Source organism: Ricinus communis, chromosome 10 (genome assembly GCF_019578655.1).
Source record: "Ricinus communis isolate WT05 ecotype wild-type chromosome 10, ASM1957865v1, whole genome shotgun sequence".
Taxonomy (NCBI): Eukaryota; Viridiplantae; Streptophyta; class Magnoliopsida; order Malpighiales; family Euphorbiaceae; genus Ricinus; species Ricinus communis.
In genome coordinates, this window is record NC_063265.1 from 10211498 (window position 1) to 10236604 (window position 25107).

Below are 25107 nucleotides of genomic sequence, written 5' to 3' on the forward strand. Positions count from 1 at the left end.
ATTCAACAAAAACACCATTAGAAATTAAAAGAATTTCAATCAAAACCAAGAATTAAAATTTGAGTAGTCAAACATAAGTTGTTGAAAATATTAAGATTTGATGAGATTCAATTTTCATTAAAAAAGTTTTGATTATCATCTATTGATTTTTTATTTTTTTTTTAAAAATATATATACTGCATATTAGACTAAAAGAAGAACAAAAATTGTAAATTCTTTTAGAATTTTAAGGATTAAAATGTATATTTTAAAAATAGACTAACAAGAATTTCTTTTGATTGATAGAAGTGAGAAAGATGATTTTAGAAATGTGTATAAGAGAAAATTGGATTATGTGTAAACATATGTATAATCTTGTTAATCCATTGAGAGGGCGACACCTAACCGCCACAACCATCAAATTAACGAACTAGCAACACGTAAATAAAATAAGACAACAGAAATGGCCTTATGTGAAGACAGATTTGTCACTTTCTTGCTATTTCTAAGGGAACAGAAGAAGAAGAAATATATATATATATATAATTTTTTTTATTTACTTATTTATTTTTGAGTTGTTTTCTTTTTCTTCTCAAAATCACAATTACTTGTAATTATTGTATGGTCGTTATTAGCTCTGTGCATAATCACAGGATTTATGTAAAAAAGAACCCTAATTAATTACTTAATTTTGTTTGACTAAAGTAAAGTGGGTTTTGGGTCTGTTTATAAGATGATAGCGTGAACCCTTATTGACCTTTTCATTTTGACACAACAAAGTTACAATTTTATTCTTTCTATATATATATATATATTAATTATGGCAGATTCTCCGAATATCCAACCCTTTTTTTTTTTTGAAAACGTGTGTGTTTTCTAATATACATATTTAATAATATTAAAATAGATGTGAATGGATTCTCTTGGGAAAAAGTAATTCCATTTGAACTTTGTATTGGCCATATACGGAAAACACTTTAGCTTCTTTGTCTTAAAAAAAAAATTAAAAGTTAAACAAGGCGTCAACTGCACAGTATGATTAATGTTAACTAAGAATTATCGAAAACTGTCTTTTTAAAAATATAAAACAATTAATATTAATTTAATTACGAGTATTACTATCTTTTAAAATATATAAAGTAATCAAATTTCTATTTTTTTTTAGAAAATCAAATTATATTCTTTCTAATTTCTGAAAAATAACCTAGAAATTTAACATCCTAGAAAGCATAGGCTTCCTCAAATCTTTACAGACAATGGATTGATATAATATATATATATATATATATATATATATTGTGCTTTAAATACATGATCACAACTACGTGCTTAGTTTCTAACCCATAGATTTGAGAGTAAATACAATGGCTAATGGTCCATTCCCGAATTATATCTTGTTAAATAAGTGGACAAGAACCAAGACCCCTCATTGAAGGCATGATTATGGTTAAACCAAAAAGAAACAGGCTACTCTAGTCTACTTAGCTAACCCATATATCTTCCGATGAGGGAAGTCAATAATCCAAGTGATTCTTTAATTTGTAATGGAAGTCGAGAATTAAACTCTTTGTGAGATTATGAAATTGAAAAAGACTGCACACAGCTGTGTAGCTCAGATCCAATGAATTTCCTGATAGACAAAGAAAAGAAAGAAAGTGATCTTCCTTTATAAAAGAAGTATTTGTATTTTGTTAGAGATTAGAATAGGGGTAGAGGAGCATGAATGCTTTCCCTGGCAACAGCATCTCAGACTCTAATCATTGGAGCTAATAAACAAGTAGGGCCAATATAGCTATCAAGGAATCAAAAAACCTGACACCTGTTAGGACAGACTTGACTCTGAAATGTGTAAATGGTGCAAAAAACAGGTGGCTGAGTATCACTTTCTAACAAACGTTCAACAGATTTGATGCACAAGAGGCTCCAAACTGGTTCACATGAAAGTCTCTTTAACTGCTAAACTCAACTAACATTTGTATTATGTATGTGTTTTAAAGAAGCTACCCAGATCTTAATATGCCTCTGCATGGCTTCCGGACTGGCAGTTGGCTACTATCAAGACAAAATTATAATAACAGTAATGCCATACGACTAATAGATATATGAAGGTCACAGGAATCTACAGTATGATTGCTTGCACACTGAAATACAACATCAACATTTCATACTAAGGAGTCCAACAATATACAACTCTCTCTCTCTCGCTCGCAAAGAAGATAAGGAACACTCCTACCAAATGTGATACAACTGCTAGAAATAGGAACACCAGCATTCAGGTTCCTGCATATATATTGACATTGAAGGAAGAAAAGTTATTAGCAAGACGGTAGAAGTCTACAGAAGCCTGTGCTCATGCAAGCTTTGGTACTCGAGTTGTTCAATTTGTGAAAAATGTCAAATTTTGGACAATTACTTATATAGGATCCACTGGTTCGATGGACAGATCAATTGCATGCATCTCCAGAATTGTTATGAACTTGGTAGAACACCAAGAAAGATACGCAAAAATTTCCAGAATGAAAATCTTTAAAAGATAAGAACTAAAAGGATTGAAACCTTAGATGTGTCAATACTTTGTATATGTCAGTTCAGAGACTTACAGTGTGGGGTGATCCTCCATCGCTGGTTATCTCCTTTGTTCCATTTCCACAGAACAATAGTAGTACCATTATGAACACCACCAGATTTCTTATCACCATGGAAAGCATCAACATTCAGGTGAATATTGTTAACCATCCTCACAGCTCTATAACCATCACCTAAATCCTTGCTCTCAGTCCAGAGAATAGACTCATCAAGAACATTTGGATTATAAGGTATCAGCTGTACCTGCAGTCATATTTCCATGGGATAAGTTTTCACTTGGGCAGCATAATAGCATGTTGTCCAGGAAGAGATGAGGAAAACATATCATACATGTTCCTTTCTATAATATTTATTATTATTGTTATTTTTTTCTTATCATCTGAAGGCCTATAATGCAGGAGGCACTGTTTGCCAAATGATTGAGAAATTCAGAATTGAAACTGAGCCTGTGACAATTATTAGACAGTATATTTCTACAGATTGCATAGAGCGCATAGCTATTAAAGGCACAAAGCGCAAAGGGGTCCTGGAGCCTACGTGCAAGGCACAGGCATGTGCCTGACAGAGACAAGGAGCAAAATGTTAATTTTTTTTTAAGAAAATAAGAAGCTAAAAAAAATAATAAAATTCGTTACAAGCAAACTTGCATAATAATATAACTATTAATACTCAAAACACATAATAATATAAATAGTTTTACTCAAGAACACAGCCCCAAACTTGCTTGTTGAATATAATCGGGCACACAAGTGGTAACTTTGGTGCAAAGGAATTTCATTCTCCGACGATACATACTTAGACACAAATGTCTTCTCCGCATTAACAGTCAGATCTTAAATAGGAGAACTATAGGAGGATGTCATGAGGATATAGCGATGACAAGATCAACAACTATATGTGATATATAACAACCAAAGAAAAAGAAACACTTTCAAAAACATAACCATTAACTCTGTTCTTGCTGTCTACTATATCAGAGTGTTAATAATAGCCACCATATGTGCATCAAGTCTATGATGGGGATATGTCATCAACCCATTCACATTGTAACATATAGTCCAATTTCAGCAATCAGCATCGTGAAGGATGGGCTAAACATATGAAATAAAACAAGTATATTAATCAATTAAATTTCACAGAAAACAAATATCTTACTGGGTGAGTGTCTCCAATAGAATGCTTCATGGCCTGACCACTGGCTTTATTAACCAAAGCGAAGCAGGGAAAACCTTCCTCATCCTTCACTCTCGTGCTGTACCTCTCATCCTTATACCAATTCTACAATAAAAGAAAAGAAAAAAAAACATCTCAGGAAATAAAAGGGTACAACAGGAAGATCAAGACAATTAATCAGAATATGATTGCTGAAACCAATATCAAATAATTGTAAGCACTAATTGATCAATGGGCTGATTTGAGCTTTGATCTTTTAAATAATATAAACTGGGATCATATCGGATACTCAAGTAGAACACAGCAAAAGGACCAAATTTTATACATAAGAAGAATTTTCCAATAACATAAGATAAACATAAAATAAGAATCCAGAAGAAAAATCAAAGCCAACAACACGATTGGGCAGAAAAGTAAAACCAAAATGTCAAATTAAGGTCAAAATTGAAAAGAAAGTTTAGAACTTTCATACTTGAAACTCATCAGAAGGATCGGAAGGTGCAAGAACCACTTTCCCATCTCTAATAGTGAGGTGAAAATTAGGTTCAGCTTTGGAATAAACCTTATAGGTAGGTTTATTAGATAAGTCAAGTCCAGAAGCAGAACCAGACTGATGGGTATGATGCTGAAGGAAAGATGGGAAATGGGGCTGAAAAGAATGATGGGTTTGAGTCTCAGTGCCAATTCTTTCATGAGAAACATGGGTCACTTGGGTAGGTGGTCGTGGTGGGTAATAATCAGAGTCCAGTTCTTGATTATGAGAGGAGTGATAGACATGGGCTTGTTGAACTGGTGGAGGTGGTGGTGGCGGTGCATATTCATTTTCTCGGTAATAGGGTCTTGTCGGTGGCGGTGGAAAGTCAGGTTCCTGAAAATATGGAGGAGGCGGGGCAAATTCATTGTCTCTTGTATATGGAGGTGGTGGAGCCGAGGCAGGTGGAGGGTAGAATTGTCTACTCTCATCATCATCATCGGCGTTGTTTCGCTGGTGGTGGTGGTGGGTGTGAGACTGGTGGCCAAAGGGGAATTCCATGCTGGTTGTAAGTATAGAGAGAGCGTTGTGTCTGTGGAGAATAGTGTTGTGTTTCTTTGATTAAACTATGGAACTTTTTCTACTGTTCAAAAAGAAAAGTATGAGACTTTTTTCGTTTACTTTGTGAATTGAACCAGGCTTGGTTACCATTGTTTGGTTGGAGGGGAGTGACGGGAAAAGAAAAGAAAAATAAAATTAGAATGTTTTCTTTTTTTCGAATAAAAAAGGGAAAGAGAAGAACCTAATGAGAGTAATATTTTTCAACCCTCCCTACTTGCAATAAGAGAGAATAGAATAAATCCATTTTGTTCATCATATTGTCAAAAAAATATAACTAAATGAGATGCTGAATTATGATTTGTTGTTTTTGTTGTCTATTATTAAAAAATGAATTAGGAGGGCATGAGATAAATTTACTTCAAAAGTCTTTACATATTTTTAATAATTATTTAAATCAAGTTAATATACTTATTTATTACTTTTTCTATCTCGTTTTGATATTTTATTTTCATTTTACATTTCGTTCAAGAAAAATTAGTCATTTTTTAATTAATGTTATTAAATTTTTATATTTCTATTCTATATTACTCTTATTAATATTTCTAATATCGTGTACATTAATCTAAATATTAATAGATTTATCAACTCATTTATTTAATAAAATTTAAATATTTTTCCATTCCAACTCATCTATTAACTATGGTTGATGATACATATATATTAATTAATAATAATATATTTTTATTAAGTTAACAATTGAAAAAAAAATGGTGAACTAAATTTTGAGATGGACAAGAGAAATAGACTATCAAAGTGAGAGGACGAGAATAATTGATCATATATTTAAATTACATAATTTGTTAATATATAATTCAATTGAAATAATAAGATAATAAATTTGATTAAATAAAGAAAGAGCAAAAATTAGAATATTTAATTATATAAATACAATTGAATTGCAATAATTAAGGGCTCTATTACCTAACAAATAAGAATAATTTTTCCTATCTTATCTATTGATTAATTAAAAGAAATATTATAAGTCTACCGAGGAAGAAATAAATATTTAAGAATTAGCTTATATTCAGTATTGTATTATTATTTACCTTTTTTCTAGTGTTAGTTTAAAAACTCCTAATTAGAGTCCTAATTTTAGTAATATTAAGATTTTTTTCTTTCTTGGAAAATGAAGTTGTACCAAGATTAGGATATCAATATATTTTCTTATTTAAATTGTACGATAATTAAGAGTCATTTTTTTTATAATTAAAATTAAGTTTTATTTCATTTAAAATATATGACTTTTAAATTTATAAATAAGTTTTATAAACTTTATAGATTTCAACCAAACACGGTATAAAAATTTAGTTGTTTGCTTTCTTTTAATTTTTAGTATTCCTTGTGAATTAACAAAAGCTGATGTTTATTCTTTTAATATTCTTTTGAAATCAATAGGTTAATAGTATTTCTGAATCAACAGAGTAATTCCAATTATTTCTTTTTATTAAACTTTTACAATATCAATTGGTATTAGAATAGAGACTCCATCCTCACAAAATATGCCCGTACAAAGAAATAAGTATACAAACCCTAGACGAAGTATATGAGCGTGATCGCCTGATATTAGCTTAAAAACATTAAAAAGAATCTTTTTAAAATAAAATTTTATTTTATATATTTCTTAAATGTGATTATTATTCTTATTTTTATTTCAAAATATATTAATTAAAGATTTTATATTTTTCCTCTAAAAAACAAACAGTAATAAGAAATTATAACTCGAAATGATACAATACAAGCAACTTATGATGAATAACAAAATAAACAAGTGGAAGAATCAAAATTGTGTATTATTGAAATCCATGAGTTAGAAGAATTTGAAGAATTATACTCTCATTAGCAAATATTTAAAAGATTATTTTACTTAATATTATGTTAGCTATAATATTTTTTTTTATTCATTAAAGAACCAACAGGACCGTGAACTCGAATTTGAGATGTTAGGTATAATATTTTTCTTAGTATCTGAATTGATATTATCTTTTACGTATAAACTATATATATAATAATAGAATTCTTTATCGGAATAATAAAGACATTAAATCAATCTTCAAACTAGAAGAAAAATAAGAAAATGAATACATTCAATTTACCAATAATGTACAAAACATGGTGTCAAGGTTCAATTATAAAACAAAATCAAGACACGAAAAAGAAAAATGATGTCATTAGCAGTGATGGATTGGAGGATACACAAATAATTATTATGCCAGGTATTAATTAAATCAGGATTTGATCAGACAATCGTCATTAACTCATTAATTATATGGTTTCTCATCAATTATTTACATATTACATTCCAAGTTTCCAAAATGGAATTGCAACATGGTTGCGCATAACTCAATTTAATTAATTTTATATTCTCTGGTATAATAGTGGGAAAGACTAATATATATATATATATATATAATATAATTAACTAATTATTGGGTCTTTATTTATTGTTATATATTAATAATGTATTAAATTTTGAATAAAAATATTTTAATCAGCAGCAAGTGGGGGGTATCACAACAACTAGAGAAGTAGATTCTATTAAGGATATCCCCTTCATAATTTATTACCAATCATTTCATTTACTCAGGTGATTTTCAGAGCCATTAAATGAGATTTTAAAAGTAATTTACAAAAATCCTTTCAAGAAAAAAAGAATTGGAATATTCCATTTAAGACCTATTGATCAAGTAGGATCTGAAGCTAACATCCTCAATTAAGCTGGAATCTTAATTTTTAAAATATAAGAGAATTGGACTGATGGATTTTGTTTTCTTTCATCTACATCTATATTTCAGTGTGAATGCTATCTTATTATTTTGTCCATCATCATGAACCGGTTCCATCATCTGAATAAATATTTGGAAGCAAGAATTAATATCTTTTTTTGAAGAGAAAGCAAGAATTAATATTGATGTGAACATGGATAACTTTTTTATTTATATATAAGTGGGCAGATTTGTTTCTTTTTCCATGAAATGAATTTGGCATCACATGCAAGTCACAACCCAAAATTTGTAGATCTGATTTGCCAATCCAAATTATTGTTATACATATATTTTCTACAAAAATCATGTGTGTATGGTGATTCCATATCAAGTAGTACTCTTACAATTTTTGTTTGTGAGGTTGGTTTTCTTTTCCTTTTTTTTTTGGCAAACATCTTTTGACAATCAAATGGCATCTTCTTCTTGACACCACATATACAGATTCAAGCAGTACAATTTGCAGCACAAAAATCACAAAACATGCATCCCTTCTATAAATCTGCACAGAAGAAATGGGCAGTTCCTTTTACTTCTCCTAGCTGAATCTTTTTGGCTTTTTTTTTTTCCCTGGGATATAGTTTGAACTTATATCGTGCGGATTTTAGCCCTGGAACTGAAGATGAGGGCTCAAAAGCAGTTGCTGGTTCAAGAAATTGTATTGATAATGAGCCATATGATCAGTTTGGCTTGTGCTGTTAGTAAAACTGCAAGAACTGACGAGTTTCTTTGATGGGTACTGATGGAGATCCTCATCAATGATTGAAAGCGGACGCTTGAGCTTGTTTTCCATGGTTGGCGTTAGTGGAGCGTTATTCAACTGATGAGGTAGCTTTTGAAGCAAGTAGCTGCTGCCACTGCTATTGGTAGTAGGGTTGAAATTATTGAGGAGAGGTTGGTCTGATATGGCAGTAGTATTCAGTGCTGGGATTGAATCATACCCTGTTGGATTGAACTGGTTATCAGATAAGAAACTGCTCAATATAGAGTAATCCATGGCATCAAGTAGGTTTGAGAAAGAAGATGACTTTTGGGGAATGAGAGATTTGTTGGCTATGGGGGTTTTCAAGCTTGGTAAAATATTTTCTTTGACAAATTGTTCCTCTTCTTCTTCTTCTTCTTCTTGGTCATGATCACTAGCGGCCGCTGCTGCCACCGCTGATGGAGGAGAAGCATGTGTTTTCTTGTAGATCCGGCAGAGAACCCAATCATCTAGCTGAAAAATAAAAATTTGAAATGTCTTAATTCTAATATTTTAAGTTTATCCATCCAGAAAACTTTAAAGTAGGATTTTAAATCTTCAATTACTTTAAGATACTCGATTATTATATTACTAACTCAAAGACCGAAAGTTGAATGATTTTCTTAGATGCTTTCATGGAAGGATATTTTAGAAAGTGGGATCCATTTTAAGGATGAAATCCAAATACAAATCCAAATCCAAATGCATGCACTTTTCATATATAGTGATAGACAGTACTGTTACTTTTAAAGTAATGCCTCTTCAAAAATACATAACAAACAAATATAGGACAACTAAGAATAAGAATAAATGGCACACGCTATCCTAACCAAAACTTTTGACTTGGGAAAATGCCTTGCTAATTTTTACCATTAAAACCTAATATCCATTCTGAAGACAAAAAGAACAAGAACAAAAGAAAAAAGAATAATTCACAGATTATAACATCATCAGTGCAAGTTGGCATATATATGTAAGTTAAAAGATGCGAGCTGCTCACCCTCATTGTGGTGGATGAATCTTTTGGCCTGACGGGCTTGTGGTTGCAGGTGGGGGCATCTGCTAAGCGATATTCATGCATAATCCAATTAGTCTTGATTCCTTTAGGAGGCCTACCCTTGTAGAAGACAAGAGCCTTCTTGACACCAATATTTTCTTGCACTACTCCACCAGCTGCCACTGTTGATGCTACTATGACCTTGTCTGTGCCAGTTGCCTTCCAATACCCTGAAGCGGCTGCTCTATTAGGCCTGGCTCCATTAGGGTATTTCCTATCTCTAGGACTGAAGAAGTACCATTCTTTCTCTCCAAAGGCAGCTTTAGCTGATGGAAGAACGACATAAGCACAGCAGCATAACAAACAAGAGTTAGATCATCCTTCTTCTTGTGCTATACTAATAGAGAAAAACATGCATATATGTGAGATCAAAAAGAAACCTGGCAAGTCCCATGGATCAGACTTGTAGATATCAACATCTGCAATGATGGAAACAGGAAAGGGTGTTGAAGCAATCTTCTTCTTAAGGTAATGGAGGATGAGCTCCTCATCTGTGGGGTGGAACCTAAACCCTGGTGGTAAGTTTGATTGTGGGTTCTTCATGTCTAGCTAGCTAGCTAATAGAAGAAACCTATAAAGGGGCAATCTATATAGTTTGGAGATTAATATAGAAGGGATAAAAAGAAACTAACAATGACTCTTTTAAGAGTTTGGTGTTTGAGAGAAAAAAACAATCTCAAAAGAGGGAGAGAGAAGGGGATTGAAATTTTTGGGAGGAGAGAATGGGAAGGCAATTTATGGTTGAAGGAATTTGTCCTCATGTGGAAAATTGAGATTAGGCCAAAGAAAGAAATAAAAAGATCAGTTGCATTCCTGGGACCCACAAAAATTGAAGGATGCCATGCCAGCTGGGTGGAGGGGTGTGTTTGCTTTGCCTTTGATATATCATTGGTGTCTTTCACTTACTTTTTCTATGGCAACACCCATCTTTCAGGTCCCTGAATTTTTTGTTTTTGATATTAGATCCTTAAAGTATATGCTTGTATTTTATTAGGTTCTCAAATGATTTTTTTTAACAAATAAAATATCAGGATCTTTTTGTTTAATATGAAAAATATGATGCGATTAACTCATATGTAGGCTTCACTTATAGGCTAAAAAATCAAAATATTTACTAAGTCCTTACAGTTAACAAACATAATAGTCCCTGTACTAGTGAAACCTTTTAAGGACCCAATTGCAAAAGGAAAAAAAATGAGAATTTAAAGACCACGAAGATGGGTTATATTCCTTTTGCTTTCTTTTATCGGCATAAAAAGATGGCGGCTGAAATGATCAAAGAATGAGCTTAATCTCCTGACATCATCTTTTCTTTAGATAAACACTTGACACGTGCCCTCCCCACATCTCCAACAATACTGTACACTCTTTTGTCCTTTTGTTAGAGCTGAACTATAATTGGACTAATAACAATCTTGGTATGTGCTGGTCCTAATCATTCTTGCCGTAAATTTGTGCAACTCTTCACTTCCTCTATCAAAATTATAGCTTTTAAGGATATGTGTGAATAAGATCCGATACATAAAAAGAAAAAATTTGTATATGTATGTGTTTGTGCGTTGGCCATGTATGCAAGTATAAGGCATCGGCATGTGTTAATAGGAGGGCCTCAAAACAGTAAACGCAGACACCAAAGGACAAAATGCATAGTAATGGAAAGTTGCAAAAGCAAGGAGATAAGGATATGGAATATGAAGGTTTTGGGAAAGAGTACATTCTGGGTAATAGGACTTTGGTGATGGAGAGGGGTCGGCGCTAGTTCAATGAATCATTGAATTCCGGTTTTACAATTGAAGTGCATCTAATGATCGAATATCTATACTGTAATACACCTTAAGCTTATGACCTAACTATACGAGCAAATCTTGAGAGAATCAAAATTTGAATGTTCAACTTGTTTTTCTAAAAAACAAAGAATAAGTTTTAGGAATGGAGACGCCAAGAACAAAATGTGAGATAAAAGTTGAGGTTTAAAAACACTATGATATATTTGGAGAAGTAGCTGGATTGGAGTGAAAAGATTTTGAGTAATAGTGGATGAGAGAGTAGATTAATACAATATTTAGTTTAAAGGTAATAAACCTAATTGCATGTTCCAACATCATTGGGACTTTTCATTCTATTAATGAATCAAAAGAGTAAAGTAAAACAAATGCAGCTGCATGCATCAGCAGACTCAGGATCCCGTTCAATGTCTTCACTTCTCTTTTATCTCCCCATTACACATTACAAACCAATTCTCAACACTTCTATACAAATACCTAATCACTACTTCTTCTTCTGTTTTGGGTTCTTGAAAAGATTAGAACTTTTTTTATGTCTCATAAACTAAAAAATTTCAAGTCTGTATTTAAATTTTAACTCCTCCAAGTTATGCGGCTCCCCATGAACCTTGCTCCTTTTCTTTTCTAAAAGAAAAAGGTAGCATAAAATAATAACGTGTACCAATAATTCTTATGCACGTGGATTAATAGAATTTGTGGGGGCAAATTAAGACTGCTTTAATCTAGTGATTGCAAACGCTAAGCTCCTAGTCACACTCCAAATTACGTGATTGAGCAAATACAATACTGACCTAACTAATTCCATCCACAATTCTTACAAACAAGTATATGCATAGAGTGACGTAAACTCCCTTTCTGCCTTTTACGAAGTCTTTCGTCAATTATTTTTAAAGTTAATTAATAATTCCAATCATTATTTTTTTTTTAAACAAATAAAAGAAAGAAATTTTGTGTCTGAAATTTTCAGACTATGTTAATAAAAGTAATAAATTTTTAGTCACTTGTTGTATAAGTGAGAAATTTTTATTAATATTTATATATCATAAATGAAGAAATTAGAACTCAAAACGTCGTTTATTTCCCGCGAATATAAGCACTCCTTCATAGGAAAATGGTGTTTTTCTTTTAAAAAAAAAAACTTCATCAGATTAGCATTCACATAATTAGCAATTAAAGATTAAAATTTATAGTTCAAGTATGTTAGTCTTCTGTCATTTTCTTTTTCCTTTTAAAACTATTAATATATTTTCGTTTTTCTTTTATGTATTCAAAGTTTATTTCCGTTAATTTCTCTCCAACACTAACAACTAATCATTTTTGTTCAATTTGTCAAAGAGTGTTACATTAATTAGCATTTGACAATGACCGAGGAGATTAGAGAAATTAATAAATAAATAAATAACAACTTACAAGAGTCAATCGTGAACAGGTTTCGAACACACGTGTGATTGAAGACGACAGTGATTGGATGCAGTTTTACAGGAATGTGTTTTTGATTTAGTCGTAGTAACATATACCAACCAAGAATTTGGCTCCCGCAAAAATTTAAAGTCATGGCCGCAAAACAGCCTGATGACTCTTCCATGCCAAACAAGAGTGCTAATTACAATTTCTTTTTTATTTCTCTTTCTTTAAGTATGAGTTAATAGATCTAGCATCCTACGTAGGTTTTAAGTTGTCTTCTTCACACTCTTGTGAATTCTAATATCACGTTATGAATCAAAACTCAAAATCATTGACTGAGGCAAACCCAGAATGTGAATTTTAATGGTTCAAAAGTGTAGATTGTGGAATCCTGCATTAAATATAGGCCAGAAAAGCTTATTGGGTTGTCAGAAAAGATGAACTATTAAATCAACAATGAGATAATCCCCTTTAACTTCTCTTCTGTATAGTAAAAACTTCTTGGCAATCAAAGCAACCACGACATTGTTCAGAAAATAAATGAAGGAAAAAGAAATAAAGGTCCCGAGTATGGGGATCCTTCAACTGCAAAATGAGGCCAACAGGTAGTTGGACCAAAAAATGAAAAAAGAAAGTTGTCAAAATTTGACAAAAGGACAATGAGACAAACAAGGTGTACATATGTTGGATAGAATTTTGGAGCATATGCTAAAGAGTTGAGTATAGACATAACCTAAAAGTTTTATGATTATCCACAACTCCTTAGACTTTAAATTTATCCATCAAAGATGCTTTTTGTTTGGCTGATTGGATTTACTTTTTTTTTTTCTCTCTTTTAATATCATGAAAAGAATAGGATTTTTGTGCTTTGAACATTATGTCATGTATGATGCAAAAACATAAGTACCTAGGATTTCTAATGGTTCTTCTTTCCTTCTCATATGCTAGATAACTTGTTCGGATGAAATACAAATACACCCACATGCCAATTATGCAAATATCATAATGAATAAATTTAAATTGCACCTTGACTAAGTAAGCCTGTAAGCTTTGTCCGAGTCTAAGTTTCTCAACTTTTGATAGGAGAACAAAGGGAAAGAAGAAAAAGAGAAAGAAGAGAGCACTTGTAAAGCCAATAGAACAAAGTTAAGGAATCACCTTAATGGTCAAAAGCTTCTCTCCACTCAGTTGTGAGACCCTTGACTCTCAATTTTCCTGCAGAAAAAATGCATTAAAGATTACTTGAAAGGGAGATATGAAAATGAAAACTCTTACATTAACTCTCTCCTAGTTAAGGGTGGTAATGATACAATCCTTATCTAAAACCTTATTTCCTTTAATTCTATCTACTTAGACATCATAATCTCAACTAATAAAACAGTAGAGAATTTAATTCTACCTTTATCTTTTCCTCTTTTTCTCATCCGAGCCGAGTGCGGTGCAGCTTGAATTGATACCCTGGCTAGACATGTGATTGGTCATAATTAAACATCAAGCTGTTAAGAGAATTTGACTGAATACAAAATCATAAATGTGTTAGACTAGTCAAGAGGCACGGCAAGCATGCAATAGCCAGCAGATTTTCAACTGTGAAAAGGGCCTTGATTGTGACCCCCTGTAGTTTTCCACGTGTAGTTCACCTAATCTAATACCTATGTATCTATCTCATGTCAAATGGCAATGCACCAGATTTCTCATATCAGACACAGCATAGTGAGTTAGGCCTAACATGCTCTATTGAATACAGAGCTTGCACTGTTCTCTTAGCAGAAGACCACGCGTCAAACCGAGTTAGAAGATCATTTTCAATGACATCTTCGGGCTAAGCAAAAATCATGGAGTTCTCTAACTATACAAACTTAAGATGAGATTTTAAATTTAACCGATTGATCGCCTCATTTGTCATTTCTGCATTATTTTCTGGCCACTACCTGCATCCTTAACATACAAAGATTTCGAATACTTAAGCTACATAATTGTACAACCACACATACAAGATAATAAGAAGTAATGTAAGACGCAGTAGAAGATAGCAGTTTTTGCTGAAAACTGCACGGTAATTAAAGGAAAAATATTACTGCCAGCTACGAATTATTTCTCCTCAACCCATACACACAATGACACACAAAGGTTTTTGGCCTGTCTGACCCAATACAAACAGCAAATACATGCATAGAACCATCAAAAATTATCTATTCAGCCTCAGTTAGATTGTTCTGAACCTTGATTCTGCATTAAATTGCATCTCCACGCCCACCAAAAAAGTAACTAACAGTTCCCTTCCAGACTTAAAAAGTCAGATATCATAATATAAAGATAAAGTAAGTGATATTTGTGCCCTGTAAACTTGGTTTTCACTTTCACAAAGCTTGAGCAGAGTCTTCCCTGCATAAAAGTAAGCATCCAACAGACCAGAAAGAAGGAAAAATTGGAAGAATAATTACTAATATTTTCTCTTCCTACTTGGCAAGTACGGGTAGTTCATCATACACATCTAATCTTTTCATCATTTCAGTTCTCCTTTTTGTCTAAGGGGCGCAGTAGTACTTACAACTTACTATAGAGGGGTGTCAATTGTCCAACCACTGACACAGGCTCATTAGAAGTAGATTGTAATAAAAAGAACCATCCTGAGCATTTACCACAGATAGACCCAAGCGAAGCTCTTCACAAGTATAACAAATTAACTTACGCTAATTGCAAAATACAAAAACTAGTCCAGTGCTTTTTCGCAGAGTATCACGAATGGAGGAGCAATTCCAGGTCAGTTGCAAATTACAGAACAGAAATGCTAGAAAGTTAGGGAACAATACATAATTGGTATACCAGGTAATCATCCCAACACCATCAAACTTCTGTTGAACACTTTGGTTAGACATGCTAAACTTACTTAAAAAGTTATGCAAATAGATTGTCAAAGATGAATAAAAGAGCATAGAGAACCAAAAGGAAAAAAAGGATGATGACTGAGATCATTTTACATAACTAATATCCCTTCGCTATAGTTCTCATCTATCTGAAGCATAGGTCTTTACTTATGATATAAATGACATCAAGGGATTCAATCTGAAGCTAAGTATAAACATCTCATTATTCGTTTAACACAATATACTGCATCAAAATCATTTTTTCATCACCATGTTCCTAAAAATTGACATAAAACTGCACTGTTCTTTTCTCATAAAATTACATGCTACAATAAGGGTGTATTAGCAATTTTCACAAGAAGACATCCATGCAGGGTAAGTTAAAGATAAATACCATCTCTATGAAGAAAGGTTTAAACACACACCATCCATAAATTTGCACTAGATCAAGCATCATAATTTCTGCACTAAGTTACTGTAGTAAACCATCTAGCCTACTCCCCTTCTAGGTATCTTTGGAAAAGTCTAGTGCTCAGATGCCTTAACTTAAAAAAGATGAACTCCAAGATCAGTTAAGAAGGAAACGTAAATTGGTCAACTACTTCAACTGCAATGGAGATATTAATAGAAGCAACCATAAAAGATATCTGAGTTCTTCCACAAGTTAGCCATAACTTCCTGTCACCAAAAAAGATTACCTTGCTTGTTTGGAAACTGCAAGTGTAGATCCAAGAAGCAATGTTTCGATTTCCAACAAAGTTATATCTTTCAAGTCATTGTTAAGTGGTAATTTACGGCCTTTAGGATTAGTCAAAATGAAAAACAACTGCCATCCAAAAAATTAGATTATTGATACAAGCCATTGCTGTCACAATGCCACTTCTCACAATCAATAAAAAGTGAATGATCAGTGTACATTCGTTCAAGTAGACCTGGCCATGGCCAGTTCAGGAACCACCAGCTCACGGTTCCAGTTCGTGGTTCCGTCCGGTTCCAGCTGAGGGGGAACCACCCATGGCCAGACCTTCAAGCATGTGCGAAGGATGAAGCAAGCCATGTATCATCCCATGACTTTTCCATCAATAAATGTCACCTCAAGTCTTGGCAGCCATGTATCATTATAGCAATGGATGCTATAAGCAAAGAGGGATCAAGCGCTTTGGCACCTCCAAGAATTCTTAATACAACTTTGCACTATTAATTACAACAGTGGCTGCCATTTTTCTTTTCAATTTTGCCTTATTTCATTTACCTGAACAAGCAATGCACGATTTCAAAGAAGGTAGAGCTTGAAATTTTTCAAGTTTATATTATGAGTATGCTTACATCTCTATCTCCATTGAAACTAAGATACCTTAACAGTTAACACTGTAGATTTAAACAATGTCACTGTATAAGAGGAAGTAAAGAGCATAGCAAATTGCAAGTAAATGTGTCAAATATCTTATGTATTATGAAAAGAAGTTACAAAAGAAAGGAATACAAGTAAGAGAATTCCAAAAGCATAACTTCGTAAACCATTAAGTAACTTGAAGACATCTTGTATCCATAAATTAAAACAAATTTATTGCACCTGTATGAGTTCATGGAGCATTTGATGTTGAAGGTTGTTGGATATGCAAACCACCTGCTCTTGAGACATACTATTACTCAGGAACCTATTGCTTCCAAAAGGAAAACCCTCGCTCTCTTACAACTCTTCTAATTTCAGCTTGTTGGAGAAAATCTTTCTCATGATTAATTCTCTTAGAGGTTGCTCTCCTTTGGTTTCCTAATCTACTGCAGTCCAATTGGTCAACTTTTGATTCTGTCATCTGACACTCAGCTACTTGCTTATTGGATAACCAAGTCTGAAGCATCTCATCTAGCTTAGGATCTGGCAATAACTGCTTTTCCTTCATATCTGCATAGAATTTGTATGCTTCCTCCAACTTTCCATTTAAGAAGAGTCCATGTATCAGAACAATATATGAGCTACGATCAGGACCTAGCCCATTCTCACTAATCTGATTCCATAACTTAAAGACATCATCAAACTGACGCCATCTACAAAATTTCCTAATCAACATGATGTAGGTATCAATAGTTGGATGGCATCCCAACTTTCTCATGTTCTCCAAGAGTGCAAACACTTCTTCCCCTGTCCTTAGACTACGAAAGAATGCATGATAAGTACGTATAGTTGGAGAGTGACCATGCTGCAACATCTCATCAAACAACCCTCGAGCTTCATCTATCTTCCGTGCCCTACATAATGGTTTGATCAGCGAATTGTAAGTCACAGTATTAGGAGCAATACCCTTCTCTTCCATTGTTTTCATGAGATTGATAGCTTCGCTCACGTGTCTACCTTTTGCAAGTGCAAAAATAACAGAATTGTAAATCTTCCTATCTGGTTCAATCCCCACCTCCTTCATTTGATTGTACAGCTTGAACACCTTATAAAGATTACCTGCCTTTGAGTAGCAAGATATAATACTTGCATATGACACAACATCATAATGGATACGCCTCTTGCACATTTCCCTCCATATTCTGTCTGCCTCACGAGGACTACCAATCACATTACACCACCCATTAAGCACAATATTGAAACTCTTTGTATTAAATGGGAAAACATCTTTATTACAAAACATCAAATGCTCAGCATCTTGAACATTCTTGTAGCGGCAAAGAGCAGATAAAAGACTCTGAAACTCATCAATTCCTAGGTCAAATTTAAACCGCTTATGAGCATAAAAAGTATTTATAGCTCTACCCACATCATGCACTGCACAATATTTCCTGATCATAATAAGCAAAGTCTGTGGTGTAACGAGAGATATACCAGTCTTGACGCCTCTCATCTCATCGATCAATGCCCATGCTGTATCAAACTTTCTCATTTTACCAAGAATAGAAATCATAGCATGGTATTCACGTACAGAATGTGAATAGCCTAGCTGCCTGCCAGCCCATAAAAAGAAAGTAAATGCTGCCTCCCAATCATTTCTTATTCTAGATAGTACTTCTAGAACCAGCTCTCTTGAAACCTTAACTCCACAATGTTCAATCTTGTTCTTCATTTCCACAGGATTGCCACTCAATTGATGCAATATACTCATAATGATGGTCACGTCTTGAACAAGACCCTCATCTTTTAAATTCAACTGTCTAATGTTATCATCATCATCACTAACATCACTGTGATCACTCTCACTAGAACATCCCTCGTGGCTATTGGGAATTTTTGGCGCAATTGGAGTCTCAAGATTTGAGGAAGAGAAAGCAACTGAAAGATTAGAACTCGAGGGCTTTATAATATTGATGGTTTCAATGATTGAAATTGCAGAAGGGTTTTGCTCTATATGTGGTGAAATGAGATGGGCATGAGGTAAAAGTGAGAACTTCTTCATGTTTGAACTTATGATTCTGATTGTTGATCGCATTTCTAGTGATTGATTGAAGAACTTCTAAATCAATAGAGTACAAACTGTTCGACAAAATGACTGAGCGAAGACCAGAAAATTAAATTTTTTATGCCTCTACTGACTAGAGTGAGGCAGTCAGTTGGTCTTATTTCAAAAGGTAGGATTTGCTTACAGGTTCACAACAGACTTGAATTGAATTAGTAGAGCGGCAACGACACAGTTCTACGGATTTGATCAACCGCTTCTGTTCGCTTTTGTGTAAAACTCTTAGCCCGCAGACTACACTGGTATAAGTATTTAAGATGTAAACCAGTACAGTGATTGGATTGGTCTAGTTTTTGATTGCGCATCTTCTTCTTTTTTAAATGGTTTGCCCTGTACTGTCTTTTTTCTTCCCCTCCATTTCCGGGTCTCTTAGACGATATTCTTATTTATTATTGAGTTGTTGAATTTGTTCCATTTTATCACAGTTATAACTTTGAATGCACAGGCCACTATGCTAAAAAGCAAATTAGTGTCCGATGGACTAAAAAAAGACTTGTAACTACAATAATGCATTGGTATCATAATTTGTTTGTTTTAACAAACAAAGAATATTGAACTAATTGAATGGAATCATTCTCTCAAAAATCATTAGGAACACTCTAACGTAATTACAAATGAAGATAAATGGTGCTGTTTCTTCTCATTATTCCCGTGATGTAGGCCAAAACCCGATTGCCATTTCAACTTGCTGCTAACTTCTGACACCATTATAAACTCTTTCAATCTCCTAAAACCCGCCGATGCTGAGGAACCACATGCCATAAATTTCCACTTGATGATTAAACAGATGTAATCTCAATCATGTTTATATTGACAAAGCCTCGATGGCACTGCCTAGAGGCCATGCTGCTTCAACAAGGGAATCGCGGTACTTGATTTGCTTCACCAACGTAATTTCTTGCCAAGGTTCAAGACCTATTGAAGAAGAGTAACCAGATGAAATTTATCAGAACCCTAACGAGATTTTCAGGAATAGAAGAGATTGTGATCATTGACACAGGTGCAGATGACTTACCAAATCCATCTACAAGCAATGTGTACTGGTAAACTAAATCCATGCACAAATAGGGCAAGTTACCCTCCTCTACATGTGGATAAGTGGATTTCGCGTTCTCTAGTTTAGTTTCACAAGCACGCTTAGCTGCCTCCTCAAAATCCCCAGGATGAACTCTGGCAACAGGTTGAGTAGGATCTATGAAGCCAGCCTATAAATATCAAGAATTAGGTTAATGTACTAATTTGGATAAAGAAACTGCAAATTCAATAATTTCTCGAGTAACCAGAACTTATTATCATTAATACCTCGGCAGCCCTGTCAAAGAAAAATGAAGCAACAAACAAATTCTTTTGTCCATCCCCACCTCCACCATTCCATATTCCACCAAATGTGCATTTCATGTGGGTGCATGTTGATTCATTAACTTTGAGAGCCTTCAAAGCAAGACTTCTGCATCCTTCCAAGCTTGCACCAGAAGGAGAAGCTGATGCTTTATACTCCACTCCGCCATATTTGTAAGCCCCTTTTCAAAAGAGAAAATGTAAATTCAATTGATGAAACATTTGGACACAGTAAATGAAATGGAGCAGCACAAGTGCATTGGTGTGTATCCGCGAAAGAGAGTCAAAAGGAGCAGGATAACAGCTTATAAGTGAAATTGCCAAACATGCAATGTTTCCACATAAAAGTTTATCACTTCCTGTCTAACATCCTACTCCTATAATTTTATAAGTCCTTTCACATTATTGCACAGAAGTGTATGAAAAATATAGAATGCATATGCATTAACTATAATTGCTATAAGAAAATACGAAAGAAAGGAAGCACATAGTGTGTCACTATACCATGCCAATTACAACATTGCACTGGCCAAAATTCTTATTTCAGGAATGCTACAGCATTGCCAATGAGTATCATCTAAACAATTTTATCTTCCACATCTATTATAGTACATCAATCTTCTATAAAAGCATGTAATGCAACAAAAACTATGGAAGGGAATGTTATTTCATTTCATAACAGAAGCTAAAGTCAGAAATAAAAGTCTTTTAACATACCATCATAACCATTCAAGACGCATGCATTGTCAGATTCTTCAGAGACCTTCAAAATTTCTGCTCGAGCTGCTAATAAGCCATAGTGAAGGTAACTGCATATGCAAATGTCAAAACCATATTAACCAAACTCACACAATTTTCCTAGGTGCTACAAAGTATTGCGAATAAACAAATAAAAGTTCATTTAGAACATATAACAAGCTTGAGAAAGTTTTTGAATCATTGCCCAATAACAATATGAAGACGCACAATTTTAAGAGGCCCCATAAAGTAGTAAACCAAGAAATTACCAGTAGCAAAAGCATAAATTCGACTTATTAAGGAGAAAGAGAGGAACCTGTGAACATAGAGGTAATAGTCAGTCACCATCAGACGCATTTCTTTCACGTATGTATCCTCTCCATCTAAGACCCTTGGAGCCTTCGCAGCATCTGACTTAGAGATAGCATATGCCATTTGAACCGATCCACCACCAAGATCAACAACTCCAACTGTATCAGCATATGACTTTCCCAATTTCCCTAACAGGTAATTTATTGTCACCTATAAAACAAGAGGGAAGTAAGGAAAGGACCTACAACAGCAAGAAAAGAATAAAAAAGATATTTAGCTTGCTATTATTAAGTAAAATTCAAGTCATGGCATTTTATATGCACCTAATTGTACATCACTATTTCTGTTGCATGCACGTAATAACGCTGTAAGACAGACAAATAATGCTTGCTCGTGTTAAGGCAAACACATGATAGGGCTAACCGGCTAAAAATGGCAATCCAGTACAGAGAGCACATAGATCAACATACAGTGCTCTCCATCGTGAAAAAGGCATGTGTAAATAGAAATAAAAACAGGGAAAGCTAGTTCAAGGGAGCTCTGAGCATGAACATAAATAGCTGACGCATTAACCTGGAAAGTGTTTCAGTAAGTTGCAATTTTATGTTAATTATGGAAAAGACTTTTCTCTAGATGCTCAGCACCAGGGGCAGAACTAGGTTGTAGGGTGTGGGGAACTAAAGAGATATGCTAGAAACTTGAACGAACAACACCTTGCTATCTCAGTCATACAAATTAACAGACAGAGGAAGTCCATGACACATCAATATTAAACACAATAGGCCACTTTAGACACACTGGTGATCTAGACGTATGTTTTCAATGTTCAACTAAAAACAACAATACCAAACTATGGTCCATAGTTACGCCCACTTATCACCCTCTACTCCTAGATGGCACACTGAACCTTAGATTGCCAAGTCTGCAATTGCTATTATAGCTGTTTTAGATGTTCACTGTTAAAAACATAAAAGTTAAGAAACAAAAGCTGGAGTTTGTAAAATAGCTTGCATCAGTCCCAAATGAAAAATGATTAGTCACTGCAGCATACATACCCATTCATAAGAACCTTCTTGAGAACCATCCAGAACAGTAACTCCATCAGCCTCAGATTTCAGGGTACTCCTATCTCTCAAAAGATCCCTAACCTAACAACAAGAAATCAAATAGCTATAAATACAATATCATGATAAAGCAAAGAAAGACAAAAAGAAACAAAAACAAGATAAAGTAGGGCTTACTGCATCCAAAATTCTATCAGATGCATCAGCTCCCAATGCCCTCAAACCAGCAGTAGCCTACATAGACAAAAAAAATAAATAAATAAAGTTCATTAATTAACCAATACACAAGCAACAAAATGAAATAATCAAATTGCTAATACTGTTACACAAGAACCTATATAATAAATTCACCCACCCCAACTCTAACAGGTGTCTTCGACCGCTGCTCTTTAGGCACAACACTCTCCGCCTTATCAAGCAAAGAAAGAAGAGAGTTCGCTGCAGCTTGTGGATCACTTGCATATGCACTCAATCCTGGTTTAATCTGTAAAGCAAGTATCAAAAACTCTAATCAGATATATAACACCTTTTTCTGGGAAGTGAAAGAGTACTTCAATTTCGTTGATTCTGAGGAACCAGGCTAGAGGTCAACGCGATCAGTCATGTTAAAAACACGCGAGTTTCCAAGAATTTAATTCAATATGGAAACTCTTAATAATTACATAACACAAGCACACAAAATAAACTAAAATAAAATAAAATAAAAAATAAAAAAGAAGAGATCTAGAAACAGTGAAATACCTGAACAAAAAGCTCGAGATCTTTACCAATAGGAACGAGATCCATATTGCGATCGAAACAATAAACATGAACTCTACTACCGGAACTTCCAGCATCAAAAATAACGGCGTACATTTTAGCATCTCTCAAATTAGGAGGCACTTTTCTATTTCTAAAATCATATTCTTCTACAACAGCGGAGGGAGATCTACTAGGCATTACAAATAAAACAAACAATAACAGCACCATCGGTATGGATACCACTAATAAAATGCTCCGGTTTCTATGGATCTTATCGGACAAAGACTCGTGGCGTGGCACCATCGGACGTTTCATGGCGTCGTGAGTAGGGGAAGTGGCGATGACGGTGGAGGCGGCAGTGGTGGAGGAGGAGGAGGAGGAGGAAGAGGCTGTTTCCAGAAGTTCAGCGGAGGAAGGGGTACGGTAGCGGATCTGGCCGTTAGAAGTAACGGCAGTGGTGGTAGCGGCGGTTGCTGCTGCCTTCAAGGAATGCGCTGGCTCCTGTGATGGATCCAGCTCTCCTTGTTTATTTATTAACTACTAATTAGTATATATTGTAGAGAGAGGGAATTGGAATGGGAATTAAAATGAAGGAAAGAGGGGAATGGAGGAATGCATAAAAGGGATGGATGGTGCGTGGTGTGTGATAGAGAGAGAAAGAGAAAGAGAGGAATTGAAATGACAATGTCGTTTTGAGTGGCAATTGGGGGTGTGTTTCGCTTTTGTAGGAGTTGTGTGTGTGTGTTTTCAAGTGTCAGTTATTTCTTGTGTGTACAGAGAGAGACGGATGGAGTGCGGAAATCTTTAAGATTTCTGTAAAGTTTAAACAAAGTGGTTTTAGGCAGAAGTACACCATAAGCCATTGACTTTTATCTAAACTCAGAGCATTAAATTTTTTCTACCATTATCGCCTTTATTGTATATATAATTCAACTTCTTTGTTTTATTTATTATATATTATAATTTAATAAATAAAACCTTTATAAATTTCATATACTATTGCTCTTATAGTACAAAGTCAATTATAATATTTAAAATAAAATTTTTATGCATCTGAAGGTGTCATTATAAGCACAATCGATTACTTGAAACACTTCAATTTGTCTATTTCAATTATCATCTCCTACCAAATATTAAAATTTTTAGGGCTTATAGACTTAGTCTTGTGATAAGTGCATATATCAATTTAAGTACGGTTTTAAATTCAAATCTTCTTTAGAGAAGACAATTTACTTTATATTTGTGAGAAAACTCATATACCGACTAAATAGGGCAACGACGGATTTAAGCAACTCTCGGTAACTTATCACAAACTATTCCTTTAATTATATTTAATAATAGTTAAAATATTAAATAAATATATTTATAAAATTAATAAAAATATATTTTTAACATAAGGAAATATACAAAATAAATATATGGGTACGAATGACGGAGCAGAAATAGAAAAGGCCAACCCCGCCCCATTGCCATTCCTAGTATTCTCCCCTTATTTGTAACTAAGAAAAAGAGATCGAAACCTTGAAACTGAAAGAGCCTTAAAATCTATTAAAGCTAGAGGGTAAAAATAGACAAGTCAAAGGGCTAGGCTGGAGATAGATATTAAAGGGATAAAAGAACTGCTAATATTGTTTTAAAAATCAAACAAAAACCAATTGACACAACTAAAAACTGGTGATCAATTATGTCCACTTATACTCTAAAAACAAACAATCTAATTAAGTTGGCGTTCGATCAGCCAGTTTAACCAAATTTACATAAGCAACCGGCTGATTATACCATTTTTTACTTTAAATATTAAAAGATTATAAGAAAATTTTAAAATTTTTATCAGACTACCCTGACCTGTAATTATAGATTAATAAAATTTAAATATTTAAATAAACTTAATAATTTGACAATTTTTAGTTCCTCAGGAAAAAGAATGGTCAACAATAGAAATTCCCAAGTGGACTCAAAGAATGCGTTACTCAGGTAGAGAAAATTAACCAAGTTACACCTGATTAGTCTTTCAA

The 25107-nt window shown here is 33.8% G+C and overlaps 4 protein-coding genes across 6 annotated transcripts; all 4 read right to left on the reverse strand.

The window, feature by feature from the left end:
• Nucleotides 1-2045: 2045 nt before the first annotated feature.
• Nucleotides 2046-4987, reverse strand: LOC8260945 (ricin B-like lectin R40G3). Of its 2 annotated transcripts, none has more exons than XM_015723204.3 (4): nucleotides 4211-4978; nucleotides 3721-3843; nucleotides 2580-2808; nucleotides 2046-2259 (listed from the first exon to the last, which is right to left on the reverse strand). In XM_015723204.3, coding segments are annotated over exons 1-4 (915 nt in total). In that variant the 5' UTR covers nucleotides 4772-4978; the 3' UTR covers nucleotides 2046-2257. The 2 variants fall into 2 exon arrangements, with proteins under 2 accessions (XP_015578690.2, XP_048225886.1); XM_048369929.1 differs by lacking the exon at nucleotides 2046-2259 and adding an exon at nucleotides 2303-2455 and having other exon boundaries at nucleotides 4211-4987.
• A 2865-nt stretch (nucleotides 4988-7852) lies between these two features.
• On the reverse strand, nucleotides 7853-10114 carry LOC8260946 (NAC transcription factor 47). The gene is made up of 3 exons (XM_002525421.4): nucleotides 9770-10114; nucleotides 9333-9655; nucleotides 7853-8806 (listed from the first exon to the last, which is right to left on the reverse strand). The coding sequence occupies exons 1-3, from the start codon at nucleotides 9930-9932 to the stop codon at nucleotides 8195-8197; spliced, it is 1098 nt and encodes a 365-aa protein (XP_002525467.1). The 5' UTR covers nucleotides 9933-10114; the 3' UTR covers nucleotides 7853-8194.
• Nucleotides 10115-15983: 5869 nt separating this feature from the next.
• Nucleotides 15984-19245, reverse strand: LOC8260948 (pentatricopeptide repeat-containing protein At5g15010, mitochondrial). Of its 2 annotated transcripts, XR_007214259.1 has the most exons (2): nucleotides 17018-19245; nucleotides 15984-16696 (listed from the first exon to the last, which is right to left on the reverse strand). XR_007214259.1 is itself a non-coding variant. In XM_002525423.4 (1 exon), exon 1 carries the CDS (start codon nucleotides 18870-18872, stop codon nucleotides 17103-17105), a length of 1770 nt encoding a protein of 589 aa, XP_002525469.3. In that variant the 5' UTR covers nucleotides 18873-19245; the 3' UTR covers nucleotides 16876-17102. The 2 variants fall into 2 exon arrangements, 1 of the variants encoding a protein (XP_002525469.3); XM_002525423.4 differs by lacking the exon at nucleotides 15984-16696 and having other exon boundaries at nucleotides 16876-19245.
• Nucleotides 19246-19389: 144 nt separating this feature from the next.
• Nucleotides 19390-23892, reverse strand: LOC8260949 (apyrase 2). Its single transcript, XM_002525424.4, has 9 exons — nucleotides 23093-23892; nucleotides 22707-22835; nucleotides 22529-22585; nucleotides 22343-22435; nucleotides 21292-21497; nucleotides 20955-21046; nucleotides 20202-20419; nucleotides 19915-20104; nucleotides 19390-19814 (listed from the first exon to the last, which is right to left on the reverse strand). The coding sequence occupies exons 1-9, from the start codon at nucleotides 23405-23407 to the stop codon at nucleotides 19705-19707; spliced, it is 1410 nt and encodes a 469-aa protein (XP_002525470.2). The 5' UTR covers nucleotides 23408-23892; the 3' UTR covers nucleotides 19390-19704.
• Between the last annotated feature and the right edge of the window lie 1215 nt (nucleotides 23893-25107).